The 18,844-nt window shown below is 35.8% G+C and overlaps 3 protein-coding genes across 5 annotated transcripts; 2 read left to right on the top strand and 1 right to left on the bottom strand.

Moving 5' to 3' along the window:
• The first annotated feature begins 588 nt into the window (after nucleotides 1-588).
• On the top strand, nucleotides 589-12,021 carry LOC145205649 (epsin-2-like). Its single transcript, XM_080078381.1, has 9 exons — nucleotides 589-678; nucleotides 907-1,053; nucleotides 1,989-2,388; nucleotides 2,712-2,852; nucleotides 6,567-6,668; nucleotides 6,744-6,830; nucleotides 8,120-8,252; nucleotides 9,310-9,479; nucleotides 10,205-12,021. Exons 3-9 carry the CDS (start codon nucleotides 2,035-2,037, stop codon nucleotides 10,889-10,891), a joined length of 1,674 nt encoding a protein of 557 aa, XP_079934507.1. The 5' UTR covers nucleotides 589-678; nucleotides 907-1,053; nucleotides 1,989-2,034; the 3' UTR covers nucleotides 10,892-12,021.
• An 88-nt stretch (nucleotides 12,022-12,109) lies between these two features.
• LOC145205650 (geranylgeranyl transferase type-2 subunit beta-like) lies at nucleotides 12,110-15,314 on the top strand. The gene is made up of 8 exons (XM_080078382.1): nucleotides 12,110-12,286; nucleotides 12,353-12,543; nucleotides 12,680-12,794; nucleotides 12,854-12,947; nucleotides 13,005-13,189; nucleotides 13,251-13,350; nucleotides 13,410-13,585; nucleotides 14,742-15,314. Exons 1-8 carry the CDS (start codon nucleotides 12,284-12,286, stop codon nucleotides 14,886-14,888), a joined length of 1,011 nt encoding a protein of 336 aa, XP_079934508.1. The 5' UTR covers nucleotides 12,110-12,283; the 3' UTR covers nucleotides 14,889-15,314.
• Nucleotides 14,482-18,844, bottom strand: LOC145205651 (MORN repeat-containing protein 5-like). 3 transcript variants are annotated; one of them, XM_080078383.1, is made up of 6 exons: nucleotides 18,602-18,825; nucleotides 17,605-17,654; nucleotides 16,309-16,446; nucleotides 15,714-15,857; nucleotides 15,324-15,433; nucleotides 14,482-15,163 (listed from the first exon to the last, which is right to left on the bottom strand). In XM_080078383.1, the coding sequence occupies exons 1-6, from the start codon at nucleotides 18,743-18,745 to the stop codon at nucleotides 15,078-15,080; spliced, it is 672 nt and encodes a 223-aa protein (XP_079934509.1). In that variant the 5' UTR covers nucleotides 18,746-18,825; the 3' UTR covers nucleotides 14,482-15,077. The 3 variants fall into 3 exon arrangements, with proteins under 3 accessions (XP_079934509.1, XP_079934510.1, XP_079934512.1); XM_080078384.1 differs by lacking the exon at nucleotides 16,309-16,446 and having other exon boundaries at nucleotides 18,602-18,844; XM_080078386.1 differs by lacking the exon at nucleotides 18,602-18,825 and having other exon boundaries at nucleotides 17,605-18,011.

Here is an 18,844-nt window from a genome sequence, read left to right as displayed (position 1 = left end):
AATATTTGCTTAACTGGTCAGGTGGTCACGTCAACCGTCATTTAACTGCGAAGTCGAGGATATTTTTAATCACTCCGACTTGATGATTTTTATCGATCTGTGGAGTATGTATTTTAAGGGGAACAGTACTTGTAGTTGTTTTATTATAGTAACTTCTTAACTTTTATTGCTGAATTGGGGTTACAAAAGATAATGATTGTAAAAGTGAACAATTAGATGTATACAATAAAAAACGAAAAAAGATAAATAAGTGAAACTATTGGATGTAATTTAGAAAAAAATATCTGAACGTAAGGATATAACAACGCGTTTACAGCTGTAAATTTTTCAATACTTTGTTTTTTTCAGTAACACAATTGAAACTGAAACAAACTTTTAGCCCTGCTTATCACCTTAATTTTATCAGAGCATTAAATAACATAAAAGTTTGGTCTTCAATTCCGAATAGCCTTTTGCCAGTAAATTTTAATAATGGAAGTAGCTCGCATTTTATTTCAGTTACTTCTTTTGAAAAAATGCTTAATTTTTATGCTTTCAACACATGTTTTTCAGAGAACTGTTTTTTTATGAACCGCCTTAAGGGTATTATGGTTTTGTATTTAAACCGTTTGCCAAGCTAGTCCTCTCTATATGGGTCAAGCAGCAAGTGAAAAAGCAAAAAAACAGCAATAATGGCAGGTGAACACTACTAATAAAATTGATAAAAACTTACACTTGTCCACATGCCATTATTGCTGTTCTGTTACATTTTTATTTACTGCTTGGGTTTTACCCATTTGAGAATAACATGTGAATTGTTGACTTGTTTTTTTTTACAAAAATATTGGCTTGTCAGATTCGTTAAAATCGTGAACTGTGTACCAAAACGGAGTGTGTATGGTTTATAAACATGTCACTGTGATGTAGGGTTCCTCCTGGGAATTTCCCGTCGAGACATCCCAGGAAACAGACAATCAAGCAAAAACGTCTGAATTTTGTGACAAAATTACAGTGAAAGTTCAAATTTCTGCTAACTGTTATCTAAATATGGCGTTTTGTGATTTCATTGATAAAGTAAGTAAGTGTTTTTATACGAGTTGGTGAAGCGTTTTTATACGAGTTTATAATATTCGAAAATGGTCTACCCAGTGGTATTAGAAAAAACGAATTTATTTTTGGTAATTTCCAAAACTTGTTTAAGTTAAACAAGATACAAATATAGTTTTAATCGACAAAATTGTGACTAAATAGAGGCCTCCGGTGAAAATAATTTTAGCGATTGCAATGACGTAATTACCCACAAAATTTTCGGTCAGGATTCCGGAAAATAAAAATTATTTCCCGAATCCCGGGAATTTAAAAATCCAGAAAATAGAGGAACCCTACTGTGATGTACTAACTGCTGTAATTAATGGATTCTTTTACAATCAATAAAAGTAGAGAGATTATACAACTTCACATGACATCATTAATGATTCGGTTGAAGTTTACAGGAAAACTGCCAAATATTTGGTTACGGACCAACCGAAAATTAGCGGATTCGGTACATCTCTAGTTTTTCAGGCCGATACCGATTATTATCGGTACCCAGGTAGGCCGATAACCGCTATTTAAAGCCAATATTATTTTTCAAGTAAAGAACTTACTTTTATACCTTTTCAATGGCCAAAACTCAAACAATGTTAAAAATGTGAGTGAACAGAGTAACAAAAAATGTTAGTTCAATAACATAGTTACAAACGAGCCATTTGTTGGTCGTCTGATGACAAAATGGCTGATACCAAAAATCTGCAATAGACCGAATATTGGGGCCGACAATCGGTCTATCCCTATTGTGGACCTAACAAAACTTACATCATTTCGCATCCTGTCACTGCCCTATTTGTGCATGAAAGGACTTTGTTCAAATGTTTGCTTGCTTCCACTTGATGTAATGCAGTTAAATATATGAAACTTTTATGAGAAAAAAACAGTTAGAGCACAATTTTAAGTGTGCAATTCTGTTTCAGAAAGTTGTAAATTAACTGCTTACTGGTGATAGTTTAAGCAACAAAGATGGCTCTATCAGTGAGAAGAAATGTGATGAATGTGGTTAGGAACTATTCTGATGCTGAGATTAAAGTTCGGGAAGCAACATCTAATGATCCATGGGGCCCATCAAGTTCACTTATGTCTGAAATTGCTGACATGACATACAATGTAGTAGCATTTTCAGAAATTATGACCATGATTTGGAAAAGAATTAATGATCATGGAAAAAACTGGAGGCATGTTTACAAAGCTCTGGTACTTCTAGATTATTTGATAAAAACTGGCTCTGAGAGAGTTGCTCAGCAATGCAAAGAAAATATTTTTGCAATTCAAACCCTAAAGGATTTTCAGTTTATTGATCGAGATGTGAAAGATCAGGTAAGTGATTTACCTTCATATCTTTTTATTACCGTGTAATTTGTCCATGGGTGGTAGTTTCTACAAAACACTGATTACAAGATACAAGATATGTTTTGATTAGTGTATTATATATAGTGTTTTAAGAGTTAGTTTCATTATTGACCTCTCTGTTTCATGCTATAGCAGTGTTTCCAATGCTGTGTTTGTCCCAACTACCCATCCATTTCATGTTTGTCATGTTAAAGGAATATTAGGGAAACTTGCATTTATTGGTTTTGCATTCAGTTTTGCAACATGGTGGCAACCACCCCTTAGCTTATTTCTGTTTTATTATATATCAGGGTTCCAACGTCAGAGAAAAATCCAAACAACTGGTAAATCTCTTGAAAGATGAGGAAAGGCTAAAAACAGAAAGAGTCAGAGCACTAAAAGCAAAGGAAAGATTTGCTCAAGCAACTACTGGGATCGGAAGTGACAGACAGGTAAATTTGTAAGCTCTGAAGCTTTCTCAAAATGCCATCATGCAAAAAAATGGACTGAACTTAGAACTGCTGTAGTAGGCAAAAAAATATTCGTTAAATGAAACACAAAGTGGTCTAAATTTCCTTATTTATGAAATGTTTTACAGACATTTTTTACTGCATATAGCGTTGTTCAAAGTAGAATAACTGGGTATTCTAGAATAATTGTTTTGACTCTAGAATATTGAATACAGTTCTTTTATCATTTTGACTGTGCAATTAATAATTTTGACAACAATGAACAAAAACCAGTTCAATACATTATAAATTGTATTTTTCATTTAAAATGTAAAAAAGAAACTGCCAAAAAAAACACTGGAAAAAAACTTTGCCTGACTGCATTAAAACAAAATGCCCCAAAATGTACAAAGACAGTGGAGTGGGAGTGGAATAACATAGAAACAAGTGCAAAAACAGTCACCCAAACAAAGTTGGGACATTTGGTGGTTAATTTTCAAATCTCTATTAAACCCCCTGTGGTTGTGCAATTCGAAAGTTGGACTTCATATTCGGGGTTTCGCCGATAATCGGTATCCACCTTTTTTTAGTCAGTTCGCCGATAATTGTTGGGGGTTTAGTAGACTCAGCCGTGTTCCTTCGTCTGATCGTCTCAGTCTGGCCGCCAATTGGTTTCACCGCAAAAGTGAAGCGCATGTCTGTTTTGTACAAATTTACGTTTGCGTAATGCGCGACGGCAAGCGACCTAGTGCTCATTAACAATGACCCCTAACATTAAAGCTGATTTTTCTGTTTTATGTACAGCATGTATTAAAACATACAAGACTAACTTTCTTTGCAGTTGTTGAACATTTTGTCGCACAATCATTACATGCGACACCATTATTTTTTACTTACTCTGTCCTGCAGTATTGTTAAGTTCATGCTCAAGCGAACACAGTTCATTAGCAGAGCTTGGTCCAAGGATGTAAACCAAAATTGTGTGGCCTGTAGCGTCCATATATTGTGTAAACAGAACATTTCCATGACGCAATGCCTTAAAATTAGATGATGCTCGAGATGGTGCAATCTCGGTATTGCATAGGAATGTTGCGAGAGTTATTTGAAACAAACTGAAAGTTAGTTGATGTGTTGAGATGGTGCCATTTCCGGCATTGCTATGGAATGTTGCAATCTCGATGTAAAACAAACTAAAAACCGAAAAGAACCGCCGTTGCGAAACATCACTAGAAGTACCTGTATATAAGCTCGCGTTGTCCTTCGGTTTAATTACTGGTGCGGGCAAGGCGGCACTAGCTATTCTTTCACCTATGGCAGAAAGCGTTTTGACGCTTGCTATATGCGGGATACATGACAACTTGTGGTAGCCTAATTTTGAACTTGGTCCAGTTTTATACTTTGATACTATTGCGGTTGTTTTTATCAGGGGCTTTAAAGTTTAGCATATAATAGTTAGCCATAATTTTAGTTGCAAAATGATTTAATAACTTGTCGCGGCAAATAACTGTTGTCCTCCAGTGGTATAATTTCTGTGCTGTCCTTGCCATTGCCGGGTAACACGCCCATGCGCATTACTAGCCCTAATCCCTCTGCCCCAGTGCACAATACAATTTAAAACATGTACAATTCGAGAGTGATGGTCATGGCAAAATCTATGTGGTACACCAGAAATTTAGGAACAGTGACTCAGACACAATGACCTTTCGTTTGACGCATAGTGAGCATTGTTACGTTTCAGGGTACGTCATGTTGCAATATAGGCTGCAAGCTGCAGCGGGTAAATGTGCACAAGATTGCAACAGCAGGCTATTTGGTGTTTTTGACTGGTTTAAACCTAGCTGAAAGCATTGATAGAAAATAGTCAGTGACAGGAGTGTTGATGTGTAAGAATAGTAATTCAGGCTGTTTTATTGCAGGAAAGCACATTGCAGAACTAAAGCTAGTGAACCTTGATTGCAGATGGACAGACTAAAGGTACAAAGTGCAGTATGGACTTTTTATACTCAACCACAACCGGGAAAGGCAGTTTGTAATGCATGCAATAAAGAGGTTAGCATGGGGGCAACTGCAGGGAAAAATAAAAATATGTCAAACTTGTGGACCCATCTCAGGATTCATCACTTAGAGTTGTTCGATCAAACACAAAAGAAACAGAAATGTAAATCGAACAAGAATGAAGCAACTTCATATCAGTCAACAATCGACAACATGTTTAAACAACAAAGAATGTGGTCAAATTCGGATGGAAGGTCGAAAAAATTGGATAAACTGGTTATGGAGATGATAGCTACTGATAATCAACCATTCACAGTGGTGTCAGATGTTGGCTTTAAACGCCTTATGGCTGTAGCAGAGCCGAGATATGAACTGAAAAGTGACAAGTGCTATTGAACCGAGAAGCAGCAAGAGGTTTATCTAGAGGTTGTGGATAAGATCAAAGGTATGATTCAACCAGAAAATGCTGGCTACTCACTCTCCTTCACCGCAGACTGCTGGTCTGGTGTGACAGAATCTCTAATGAGTCTAACATGCCATTTCATTGATGCTACATGGACTAGAAAGCAAGTAATCCTAAATACAAAAGCAATGCATGGGTCTCATACTGGGGAATATCTGAAAGTAACTTTCCTGAATATGCTTGATGAGTGGCAAATATGCAAAGACCGTGTAGCCTTGTGCTCCGTGACGGTGGAGCAAATATAGTAAAGGGAATGAGACTTGCTGAGCTCCAAGACCTAAGCTGCACGGCACACACCTTGCAACTTGTGGTAAATGATGGGCTTACAAGTCAAAGAGCTATTACTGATATCATTGCAATGCTGAAAAAGTGTGCAACACATTTTCATCATTCACTCGTGGCCAAACAACGGTTGCGAGACATTCAGAGGGGACTTGGCTTGCCACAGCACAACCTAATCCAGGCTGTACCGACAAGGTGGAACTCAACACTTCACATGCTGCAAAGAATGCTAAAGCAAAAGCGCACACTGACAATATACCATGGCGAGCATGGAGGATTTGTTTGCCTGTGATCAACAGACGCGTAGGAGACCCACTGCAGTGGTGGAAACAAAATACAGAACGTTTTAAGCTTCTTGCCAACCAAGCAGGAAAATTTCTTTGCATACCACCATCATCAGTCCCAAGTGAGCGTGTCTTCAGCGAAGTTTCTCAGATATATGAAAGTAAAAGAAGCCGTCCCACAGGACAGCACGCTGAGCAATTGTGCTTCTCGCACCATAATTTACCCTTGCTTAATTGGGAATACTAATTAATGACACTTTTGCTGACTTCGGGTTACCTGTTACCATATTCGTTTCGTTTTTGTTTTCATTGAAAAAACATTTTAGTTACTGTCCAATAAACATGTGCTCAAGGCATACAGCCAAGGTTAAGTGAGATATTTGATTGTTCAGAGACTAAAATTTTTCCCTAAAATGTAAACAAAATATCGGTTATCGGCCTTCTTGACTACCGATAATCGGTCTCGGCCCTAAAAAAACATGTCGGTCTATCTCTAGCACACACTATATACTTCAACAAACCCAGGAGAAACCTGATCATTTTTAATTTAACAGTGCATACGAATTTTTCAAATCTGTAATCTCTTATGTAATAAAACAAAGTTTAAATGCCTATTTTGCAAGTAACTAACATAACAGTTAAAACAGTCACGATTTATAATTCTTAATCCAAGTTTGTATTTCTCATTTACAGGTTGTATATGGCCATGGTGGTTCAACACCAAAGCAAAGGACACCAGAACCAAATTTAAGAAGTGATGCAGCCAGTGATGCAGTTTCACCAGAAATTGAACAGGTGAAATTTATTTGACTGCCATAGCATGACAATTGTATTTTATATTGTCTTTTTAATAATAATTGACATTTTAAGGCTCGTCCTCAAACTGCTGGTGAGGAGGAATTACAACTTCAGCTTGCTTTGTCCATGAGTAAAGAAGAAGCTGAATCTGAAAAGAAAGTAGGAATTGTGTTTTGTTTATTATCCCAAAACATAACTAACATCATGACTGTTAGCTGTTACGTATATTTTTAACCTCACAATTAAGGTTTTGCATATCAGAAAAACTGTTGCAAACAGAATTGTGAGATAGTTGGTGCAGCTGAAGCTTAGTGTTAAGATGTGCCAATGATTCTTTACATGCCTAAAAAGTTTTCTTAACATAATTATGGCTCCCCTTTTCTGAAGGGGACATGATTTCGCTCTGTTTTTTTTTTCTGTGGAAGTATGTCCATGCACTTTTGCCATGAAATCTGTGATGGATTTTAATAAAACTTTCACAGATGGTAGATATGGTCATGTAAATGTGCCATTTGTTTTGTTTGAATCGATAGCCCCAGTATTTACCCCACTAGCCGCCTAAAATGGGTGAATTTCGGACAGTTTGTTGATTTGGCCATAATTAGGTCAATTGTTGTGTTTTACCCTGTAGCCCCAATATTTAAACCACCAGTCCTGTATATAAAAACTATTTTGAGCCATTGTGGTGTTGTAGGTTAACTTTTACCCTGTAGCCCCACCATTTAGCCCACTTACCTCTAAAATTGGTGATTTTATAAAAACAAATATTGAAATGAATGAGATTGTGATAGTTTGTACCTCATATAGCATGATTGTTCAAGCAGAATATAGATTACCCTGTTTCAATGAATAGCATCAAACTTTATGATGGTCATCTTATAAAATTCTTTATTTACAACTTTGCATGTTTGAGTACCGATGAGTTTCTGCTAGCAGAAACAAGCAGAGGTTATAATAATGTTGTCTATTGGGGGACTCATTATACACATTGGTAGGGAATATAGACATGTTTTAAAATGGGCCATAGTTTATGTGCAATGGCAACATGTGCTAAGCATCCCTTCCAGTAAGAGGTTACTGTTTTGCTAGCTTGTAGATAGAGGTTACCACAGGTTAACAAATATGTATCATAAAACACATTTAAACTGACACATTTTTTAATTATTAAATAGGAAGTAGCAGATTTTAATGAGCAAAATATAAAAAAGCCACTTTGCTGATATTGAAGTTTTTTGCCATTGTCATTTTTTTAGCAATGTCTTACAGTGGTCTGCTGAGGAAATTTCCCCAGAAGTGGGCTGCTAGCTAAAAAAGGTTGTGAGCCAAAGTACTAAATGATAGATACATCAAATGGAGTGCACTCTATGTGTACTATAATATTGGGCACATTATTTTTGTTTCATGATATTTGAAATGCTGCTTTCATAGCTTTTACAACATTTTTACAGAAATACGACAGTGACAATGTCCGCCTGGAGATGGCAATTCAAGAAAGTGTAAAGAATTCCGATCAAGAAGGAAACAAATCAAACTTGGTAGATCTTACTGCTGCTGCACAAAGTTTAAAAGATCCATGGGGTGGTAAGTATGTGCTGTTTTAATCCTATTTTGTTACTTTCTCAATTATTTGTGTGTTATCTCTTAAAAGTTTTCAGTAAATCTTTCATTACTTGTTGTGGGTCCACTTTAATAATTCATAAACAAAAGTTTTTCATTTCTAGTAAAGGTAGAGTGCACATGTGTTGCATTCAACATGTTACAAACATTTCGCATTCCATGCTAGTTTTGTAGCTTTTCAAGGTTCCTTACTTCATCAGCGGTGTATTAAACTGTACAGACCCCCAAAATATGTGTTTTTCTACCATTTGGTGCCTTAAAAGCAGTCATTTTTGTTGTTGGATACCCTTTCAAAACACTAGAATCGTATGTTAGCAGGGCATGAATATGCAAATTTAATGCTAGGCTAGGTTTGTGCGACTGCTCTGCCAAGCACCAAGCATCAAAAACAGTGATGCTCAGTACCGAGTACTCAGGGTTCTGGCTTGACTCGGCCCATCCCTGCTATTTTCATTTTTGACAAAGTTGCCTAAATAATGCTTTGTTGGTAACAAAAGCCCTGAGACAAATCTGATTAAAATATAGAGACAATAGACTAAAGGATGATGCCATTTCTTCAATGTAGCAATTGTATGTGCAATATGTGTGCCATAAGTGTGTGTTGCTATACTTCTATTAAAGCTACTGTGACTGATGGCACCAAACTCAATTCAATGTATGGGCATGATGTCACCTTCTGTGCAGTAGTGTAAGCACTGGCCAAGGTATGAGAGAGTGATTTCATTAATTTTACAAACACAGAGAAAGCATCTCTGTTGCCTTAAAAGAGCTTCATAACAACCTTACTTCAGCTTAAACAGTGCAAATCAGCAACTCTGTTTACATCTTGTAATGTTTATTAAGAATTAAGATAATCAGGACAACCAGTTAAATGGACAAAACGCTTGACGAATTGCAATTCCAATTAATTGGGTTCATCTCTACATGTTCTGGTCGTGATTCAACAATTACATAGTATATAAAAACAGAATGTTACTACAACTGACCCAGTTTCTCCAAAAAACATTTATCATATTAACAGGGACAGGATCTCCAGGGAAAAGCAAATCAAATGTACCAGATCCATTTTCTTCACTTGACCAACAACCAACAGCAGATCAATGGGGTACCAGCTCCAAATCTCAAGCATCTGATCCGTGGGGAGAAACTTCCTCAGCGCCTGCTAAAGATCCATGGAGTGTTTCTCAGCAGGTGGAAAAAAGTATTCATGTATCAAATTTACCCCAGTAGGCAAAAGCAGTCCTTTTCTGACAGCAAGAATGCAAATGTTGTTAAACATCTGATCATGAAAGTTTCTTCATTTTGTCAACATCATTTGAAGTCAATTATGATGTACTCTTTGCAAAAAAAAACTTGCAAGCATTATATCTGCCAAATTCTAGCTAAATATCATGACCTTTTAACCAATTTTAATGATCCATGCAGATCAAGTAGTATAATTAGACACTGGACTGCAGGGTTTTTAGCAAGGTATAATATCTGAGTCCAGACAGAACATGCGCTTTTTAGTTTGAAGTAAAAAATTGATTATTTAAAAAATCAAGAGACTTTGCTATATCTAAGTCCACATTGTTGTAGCAAATATATATAAATCATTTTTAAAAATTTACCAACTACCAGTTAAACAATTTTTGACAAATTACAAACCTGACATCAAATTGGATAATGAAGAATAATTGCTCAAATGATCGAAATTTAGTCGATATTTAGTAATGGATCTTAAAGGTTTTTATTTGTGTGCTATGCTGTAGTGTTGTGCAATAAATAGCTTTATAAAAAAAACTTTTATAGAGCAGTTGTGAAGGGTATGAAGTAAATTAGCCTTTTAAGAAAGGTTCAAAAACAGTGGTATCTTAAGCTCAACCTTTTTGTGCTTACCCCCTTTTTCATCTTTATGCATATTTGTTTCTTTTCAGCAACCTGCAACAACACAGGCAGCATTTGACCCCTTCAGTTCTTTGGAAGCTACTTCTGCATCCACTAACCAGGGAAACAGTTTGGACATATTGCAGACCAATCCACCACAATCGTCAAATGCACAACCATTCGATTTTTCATCTGTGAGTTCTGCGATAGGAAATGACATATCCCAACCCACCTCCAGCCTAGATGGCAACACTAAGCCAAAAAAGTCTGCTGAAGATTTTCTTGGTGGTGCCTCAGATTTGGTCAACCTTGATAGCCTAGTAACACGTCCCACCACACAGCAACCAGCATCAAATCCATTTTTGTCATCCTCGCCATACCACCAGCCCACACAAAACCAAATGACACTTAACCAAATGAAAGGTGTATCAGCAAATGCAGGGCCTGCTCTAGGAACAACCATACTTCATCCATCACCTAACATGCAGACACAACCTGCCATGGTAGCACCAATCATGCAGCCACCAGTGGGTATGCCTCCTGCATATGGCAACTTTCAACCTGGTGTCCAACCCACAGGATTATACCCAATGGGAATACCACCAGGAAGTCAAGCCATGATGGGCATGCCAGCTTCTGGTGTTGGGATGATGGGCAATGCTAACATGAATCCTAATTTAGGAATGCATGGAATGGGTACCAGCAATACACAGCAAAACAGCAACCCATTTTTGTGATACAGCTTACTACTTCATCTTGTTTCCTTTTTTTCAAACAACCTCCAAGTCAGTGGTAATCTCACCATCAAAGAATTTTTTATTTTGGTTAAAGAATTCGATGTACAATTTACATTACCAGTCCATATACATTGGAAATAAAATGTTGAGAAAGTATAACCACTTATACCCCCAACCCCCATTTCCTTATAATACTGAGGTAGCCATCACGAAAGCTGATATGTCCATTGCTTGTATATGTTGTCAATTATCTGTATTCCATTTCAACAAAATATTATTTAGACATTAACTAAATGTATTGACTTGTTTCATCTTGTACACTTTTTGTTTAAACAACTGTTTGAAATAGATAAAAAGACATTTTGATAAATCAGGATGACCTGCTAGAAATAAATTGAAACCTACACCCCACAGTTGCATCTAGTATGTGTGCAATGAAGATTGTGAACTGAAGTGCTGCCCCAGTCAGTCTAGCTATTAGTGTTAATTATTGTACAAAAAAGGTTGACTGTACAGTGCACATTTTAAAAGTCATTCTTTATACTGTATATTGACATATTTTGTGTCATGTGTGTTAAAATGTATGTTGTTATCATGTTTTTCGTGTGGTTATTTTAAACTTCCAGGAATCAATGTCAGCACTTTACAAGTTGCAGGTTTGTTCGTTGTTTGAGATTTTAGCTACCAGGCTGTTTTTACACAAATGTTGAGAACAGCTCATCTGTTTAACTGCACCACTTATCAGTAAACATGTCAGTGCTGACAATTACCCAACTTGTGCACTCACTGCTATGTGAATGGATGAATGAATAGTAGTCAGTACATGTAAAACACATGCATTGAGTTGGTTGTAAAGATTTGCTTTGTCATTGGCAGTTGTGTCTTACGTAAGTTTTGGAAAACACCCTATTTCAGTATTACTTATTGCTTGGAAATATAGATTGTGACACAATGAGATAATTGAAAAGTATAGTGCAGCACTAAATTTTTGTCTGTTTTGTTCGATGTTGTTATTTCATCTATTTATTGTACTTTTCAGCAGATTACTGCATTTGCCATTATTGTATAATGTGACATACCGTGCATAAGATAATTGTTTGTTGTGTTAGTAATAAATAATATAACACTTGTTTGTTGGTAATGAAGAAAGATCATACATTAGGGCATTTATGTTCAAGAAATACCAAGGTAAAGATGTTTGTTCAAACATGTTGTTGGGTACAGCACAGTTAGTTTAGTCTGTGAAAGGGAGTGGCGACCCTTCCCTCTGGAGCCAATCTATGCAATGCATGTATTTTTCACTTCCATTAAATATACTTTATTGTTCAGATTAATAAGGTGATAATTAAACATATTATTGTGATATATGACCACATAATTAGACAACAAATTATGGTAAGTGGTTTAAATGTGCAGTAGATAAGCAGGTTTCAGTGTAACAATAAAATCCCCTTGTTTCAGGCCACTTTGGTGAAAGATGTGTCGTTAAAGCAAGAAGCCACAAAGAACTTTTTGCAGCAAAAACATGTTGAATATTTATCCAGTTATGGAAAAGATAAAAATGACTATGAATATTGCATGACAGAATACCTCCGCCTTAGTGGCATATTTTGGGGTTTAACTGCTTTAGATCTTTTACACAGCAAGAACAGGTAAAACTCAATTTAACATTGACTAAAATATCATTTCATCGAATAAAATAGTGTGCAACTTTGTTTGCAAAGAATAAATATGGCCTTGTACCACTAAAAACGTTGGATATTTGCATTGTAGCTCTTTGTTTTTCAGACTATGTGAAGCTGACATTGTAGAGTTTGTTGTGTCTTGTCAAAAAGAATGTGGGGGGTTTGGCCCATCCCCTCGTCATGACGATAGCATTTTGTACACACTCAGTGCAATCCAGGTAATTCCTTTTGCAAAAACAGCAAATTTTTTACTATTACTTTTGTTACATGTAATCAGGTTCTATGCACATATGACAAGCTTGACAAAATTGATGTGAACAAAGCTGTTGAATATATTGGCAAGCTGCAAAATGAAGATGGTTCCTTCTCTGGTATGAGTAGAGATTATTCTTACTTACATGAACCAAATATAACAAAATTAGGTATAGGTGATAAGTGGAATGAGATTGACACCCGTTTTTCATTTTGTGCTGTTGCTTCCCTTTCCCTTCTTGGTCGCCTGTGGGACAATTGTCCAATCAATCATGAAAAATGTGTATTGTTTATTTTGTCTTGTATGAACTTTGATGGTGGATTTGGCTGTCGCCCATGTTCAGAATCACATTCTGGACAGGTTTGGAATAATTTCCTATGTTTGGTCAAGAAAACCAGTAGGACATGCAAATATTTTGCAGATCTACTGTTGTGTTGGAGCTTTAGCAATTTTAGGTGAACTACATCATGTTGATGCAAATTTACTTGGCTGGTGGCTATGTGAGAGACAGCTTCCTTCAGGTATACAAAGTTTAGTATATTTTAAAACTAGCTATGTAGTTTATCTGGTATTTTGGTAGGTGGTCTCAATGGCAGACCAGAAAAGTTACCAGATGTTTGCTACTCTTGGTGGGTCCTCTCAACTTTGCAAATCCTTGGGAAACTAAACTGGATTGATAATGAAGGGTTAAAACTGTTTATTTTAGCTTCACAAGATGATGAAACTGGGGGAATTGCCGATCGTCCTGGTGACATAGTAAGATTTTTTACAAATGTGATGAATACTAATAATGGCATATGTAAAGCTTATTCTAACCTAAATATGTTACAGTACTAATAATTTTCAAAATTAACCAGAAGGTCAGCTTCACTATGTTACTATTGGCTATTTGAAAGAGGGAATATAATCACTAATTAAATGGATTTGGCATTTTTGTCAGTCTTTGTTGATAAATATGCTTTTTACAAAACAAGAAGATTAAGGATGGTGTAGTGTGGTCTGCTATTCTATATAATGTATTACCCGTACACTATGTAATTTGAACATTGTTTTAAACTGTTACCACCATAGGCGAGTAGGTACATCCAGTTAAAACAGTTTCTGTCCACACACCTCGATGTAGAAAACTTAATTAAACTAAAAAGGTGACTTACCACATATTGTATTTGCACAAACACTGTTTTCGTTTTAAAAATGATGTATATGCACTGAATTGTTCTTTATTGGGTTCTAACCATTAAAGGCCTAGTGTGTAAACCATCAGGTTTACCAAACTAATACCACACCAACTATATTAACCCAACCTGAAGTATATTCTCATAATGTTGACTGCCAAGGGGGGGATTAAAGCAGCGCTCATTGATGTTTCCAATGTTACAAGGCTGCAAACACTCCTAACTGTCACTTATATGTATATTTTGTTGTACCACCAGAGGCACTTAGTTTAGCAACCATGAATGCTTCTAATCAAAAGGTTTATAACATCTGAAGATTTTTTTCCTAGTTGCAGTAGTAGCATTCAACAGTTTACCACTACAACTAAAGTTAATTTGGTTGCACTTACCCACAGCATAAAAACATTTCTTTTGACGTTACTGGCATTTTTTAAACCAAATAAAAGTCATGTTTTTGATACATGATGCAAAGCACAATATGTCACCAACTTGTATTCGAGAAAGTATTTATTATAAGTTTCAGGAAATTTGTTCACACAGATATGGTAACCCATGGCTAGTGGAGTTACGACTGATGTAGCAGTTTAAAAAAAACAGATTGCACTCTACATCACTATATCTGTCAACTGCAAAAGTTACATACAAATTCATTGAAGATGTAGTGCAGTGTCAGAGATTTTTACATTTTTGATTAGTATTTTTATGAAGGAAATCCAGAACAATTTGTTTTGTTGCAGGTTGACCCATTTCATACCCTTTTTGGAATTGCTGGTTTATCACTCCTTGGGGAACCTGATTTAAAACAAGTCAACCCAGTATTTTGCATGTCTCAAAGTATTATTGACAAGTTGAACATTAAAATACAGATTCTGCCATCACAATAAATATATATGTGGACAAAAAACATGAACATTTAAAACAGTCCAACAAAATAAATGAACTTCTTCACTAATTCATGTTGTTGATGGAAGCTGCAACACTGAAGCAATGTTAGTGGAATAACAAGGTTTTTGGTGATGTCAGAACAACAACTTTCCAGTATGTTGAGAATAACTTTTTCTGTCCACATGAATTCATGCATCAAGTTGTGGAAGAAAGCCAACAACTTTGTCCCAACCCTTTCTGCATGTCTTCATAATCCACTCATGCTCATCATCATCTTAACAGAAGTCCATTTGTAATTGTACTTTTCAACAAAGCAAAACACATTCTAATATGTTTTATAATGTCAAACTATCAGCAAAGAATACATGTAAAATCAATGTTGATTTGATAAGAATTGAAAAATACATGAATGAAATTGGTGTTTATTATTATACCTGCATTTCTAAGAAAACGCAGATTGTAATCTGTAACAATTCTATTTTTTGGATTGTAGAATCCATCTCCACAGTCATATTGGCCTTCTGGAATTTCGCGTGGTGGAACCCTAAAATAAACATATCTTAATTTTTTTTTACCACTGTACAAATTATCACATATGATTCTGGTTCATGGCAACTCCAATTTTCCATTATACAGAATATATGATAACTGATCTTAGGCTACAGTTTTGGATATTATGGATAACAAAACAAAATTTGTGACAAACTGGTAATATCTGTAATTTCTTAAAACTTATACTAAACCAACTACAATTTTTATAATAACCAAATATCCTACTCTAAGAATTTAATCAGACAAATGTTTAACACTTATATTTTTAAAACCTGTTTGTAAGTTGTGATCTTCCGGCTGGTTTTAGTCCGTTACAAATTTCGGTATAAAAGCGTCTGTCATAACCATCACAATATTCCCAGTCACCATTTCCATATTTCAAACCATCGGCAAATGTGTAATTTCCAGAAACAGCTCTAAACAGTTACTAATGTATTTATCTTTTGTAGTTGTAATCTATTTTTTTGGTTTCAACTAGGTATTGCATGGGTACTAGTCGAGTTATTTTCACAAAAGAAATGCCAAAGTCATTGAGACTAAAATCGTGTAAGTCAAAAACATTTGTATGTAAACCAGGACTTAAACTGACTCAGTCAATGTTGCTAATGATTCCACAACAAATGCTCCCACAACTTAATTTTACAACCCCTGACCCTACACGATGTTTCAAAGATTTGTATGCATATGTTTTACAACAAAATTAAGTTATTAGCATTTTTTCAACTTTAAAATGGTATGACCATTTGTCTTGAAAGAATTTGGAATCATTCTGTTGCTAATAAACCATGCAATAAGTGTTTATTAAACAAAGCAACCCTTGTAGACTGTTGAATTTTTATGAAAGCAGGTATGTAAATAGCACTGTACCTGCCTTCTACCCAATCAGCATCATATTTGCTTCCATTTGGAAAATGCAAAGTACCCTTTCCATGAAACATTCCATCATGTAGATCACCTTGGTACAGAGTTTTTGTTGGAAAATCGTAGTTTCCCTTCCCTTCTAACCTTTCAAATATTTGTATTTTGATTGCTTGCTTGAATTGTATTGTTTCTCTGTCTCTTATTTTTTAGTATCAGGGAGGAAGGGGGCATTGTGCAATGTTTTAAGGCAGCAAGGACAGTAAAACAGACAATTGGAAACTATAATAAAACTACTTTTTTGCAAATTCAATATTTTTTTACAAATCGATTTGATATAGGTGGTGGCGGGGTGACGCAGACAATTGTTTGGCAGTGAATGTTTGGCCATTATTGTATACAATGCGATTGTGCTGTAACAAATGATTATAGCAGGTGATACAAAGCAACAACAATATGACGAAACATTTTTTAAAAGTTGCCAAACCAAGATGTTCCAAATTAATATTATTTCAAACAATCCCTTTTTATAATTTTGACAAATGTTGCATTTTATTGAAAGTTTGTTAGGCTTTGGGTTTGAGCTCTTGTGGTTGCACACATTAGTGACATCATATTTTACGTCCGACACCTTGCGTTTTGTTAAACTCTGCGCCTATGCGATTAGATATATCAGATCAAATTATTCTGATAAACCAGTAGTTTTACTAAATCCATAGGTGCAAACATTTTGCAAAAATCAATCATTTCTCTTTTATGCTATACATCCATTACTACACAAATGTCAGGAACCTCTGCAATAAACTATGTGCTGAAATATGTTTATGTGATGTAAATGTAAGTCATATTATATTTCATTTTTGGCGGTGCAAAAAGCAATTGTGGAGACTTAAATTGTTGGTCTTATAGATTTGTTTATCATACATCCAGTTGTTAATCGTATTTACTTCATTTCAGTTGGGGATTTTGTATGTTATTTCCATTTCTTCAAAAACATTAAGGATTTATTAGGTGCATGTGGTTAAAAAAACAAATAAATAGGTAGTACATCTAAAAAATACAGAATCACATGGTACATCAGTACCACCTCTTAGTGCACCTTTAAATCACTTGTTGCACCTTCATGTTGCTTGACCATTATATTATTTGGTACACAATCTCATTACTTGGTTTAATAAAATGCACCAAGTGAACCTGTATATTTTAGATGGAACTATAAATTAGAAAAAAAAGAAGTCCATCAATAAAACCATATTATGCATACATGAAATACAATGTTATTTTATCACTTCTAGGTGCTGGTACCTGCCATTTTTCCAGTCACCATCATAGGCACTTCCAGTGTATTCCATTTTCTAACCAGTTTAATAAAAAACAATGTGTAAAAATCTTGTACTATCAAAAGAAAACCTAAATTGTACATGACATGTTTGTATGCATTAACTTTTCAACATTAAACAAAAATGTATGGCATTTTAGGGTCACGTCTAAAACTGCGGGCCCACTTGGCCCGCTAGGCCCAGCACTTGGCACGCCCCATGCAATAGAAAAAACTGCGGGCCCACAGTTTTTATACTTGCGAGAGACGCGACAAGCACTGGATATAATGGGCCCGCGGTTTTTTCCCTGCGAGAGGCAGGCCAAGCACTAGATATAGTGTGCCCGCAGTTTTCACACTTGCGAGAAGCGTGCCAAGCGGGCCCGCAGTTTTTTAATTGCATCCATGAAGCGGGCCAAGTGATCCAAGTGGGCCCGCAGTTTTAGACGTGACCGGGCATTTTATACACTTCCATGCAGACACTACTGGTAAAAATACATTTTCATCCATTAGGTTTGTGCTAGCCATTTGCTGATTCTGTAACTATAGCATTGTTTCTTGTGGTGGTACTAAATAGCGCATGTGACCGCATGGTATACAGCATGTTATCACACGACATGAAGTTGTAAAGGACTTGAATATGCTTTTACGAAAATATAATTTTGCAGACTTTTGAAAGCGCTAACGGTTAGAGCTATTTGGGTTGGGTGAGGGTTTGCAAATAAAATTACACTAGAATTCGGTTTATTTTACCCTTGTTGGGCTTGTATTTTCACATACAATGCAGTATTTTAAGCGGAATAACATGCGATCACATGCGGTATTTAGTACCACCCGTTTCTTGGACAATAGTAGTTCAAGTTCCTTACAAAAAATTATGGATTTGCGCCATTTCGCTTTAAAAAGCTCCCCCGCACAAAATAATATTGTTATTTGCAAGTATTTAGGAATCACTTTCTGAAAACGATGGAACCACCAACTTACTTTTGCAAACTTGTTCAGCTTTATTATTGAAATATTATTTGCTCTTATAAGAGGTAAAAGCGACCAAAAAGTATCTGAACCACTGACCAAAACAGACCAAACGTCTACCCCCCAAGCGCCTTTACGTTTTTTAATGAAAGGCATTTGTGGCGATGGGATTTTCTTTTAACAAGCAAAAAAGTCAACGAAACGAAGCAATGTACAAAAGTAGCTTCTGTAATTGCTTAGCAACATCATCTTTGT

Source organism: Phallusia mammillata, chromosome 8 (assembly GCF_965637545.1).
Source record: "Phallusia mammillata chromosome 8, kaPhaMamm4.hap1.1, whole genome shotgun sequence".
In the NCBI taxonomy this organism is placed as follows: domain Eukaryota; kingdom Metazoa; phylum Chordata; class Ascidiacea; order Phlebobranchia; family Ascidiidae; genus Phallusia; species Phallusia mammillata.
The sequence above is the reverse complement of the archived record's forward strand: the minus strand, read 5'-3'. Positions and strand labels throughout refer to the sequence as shown.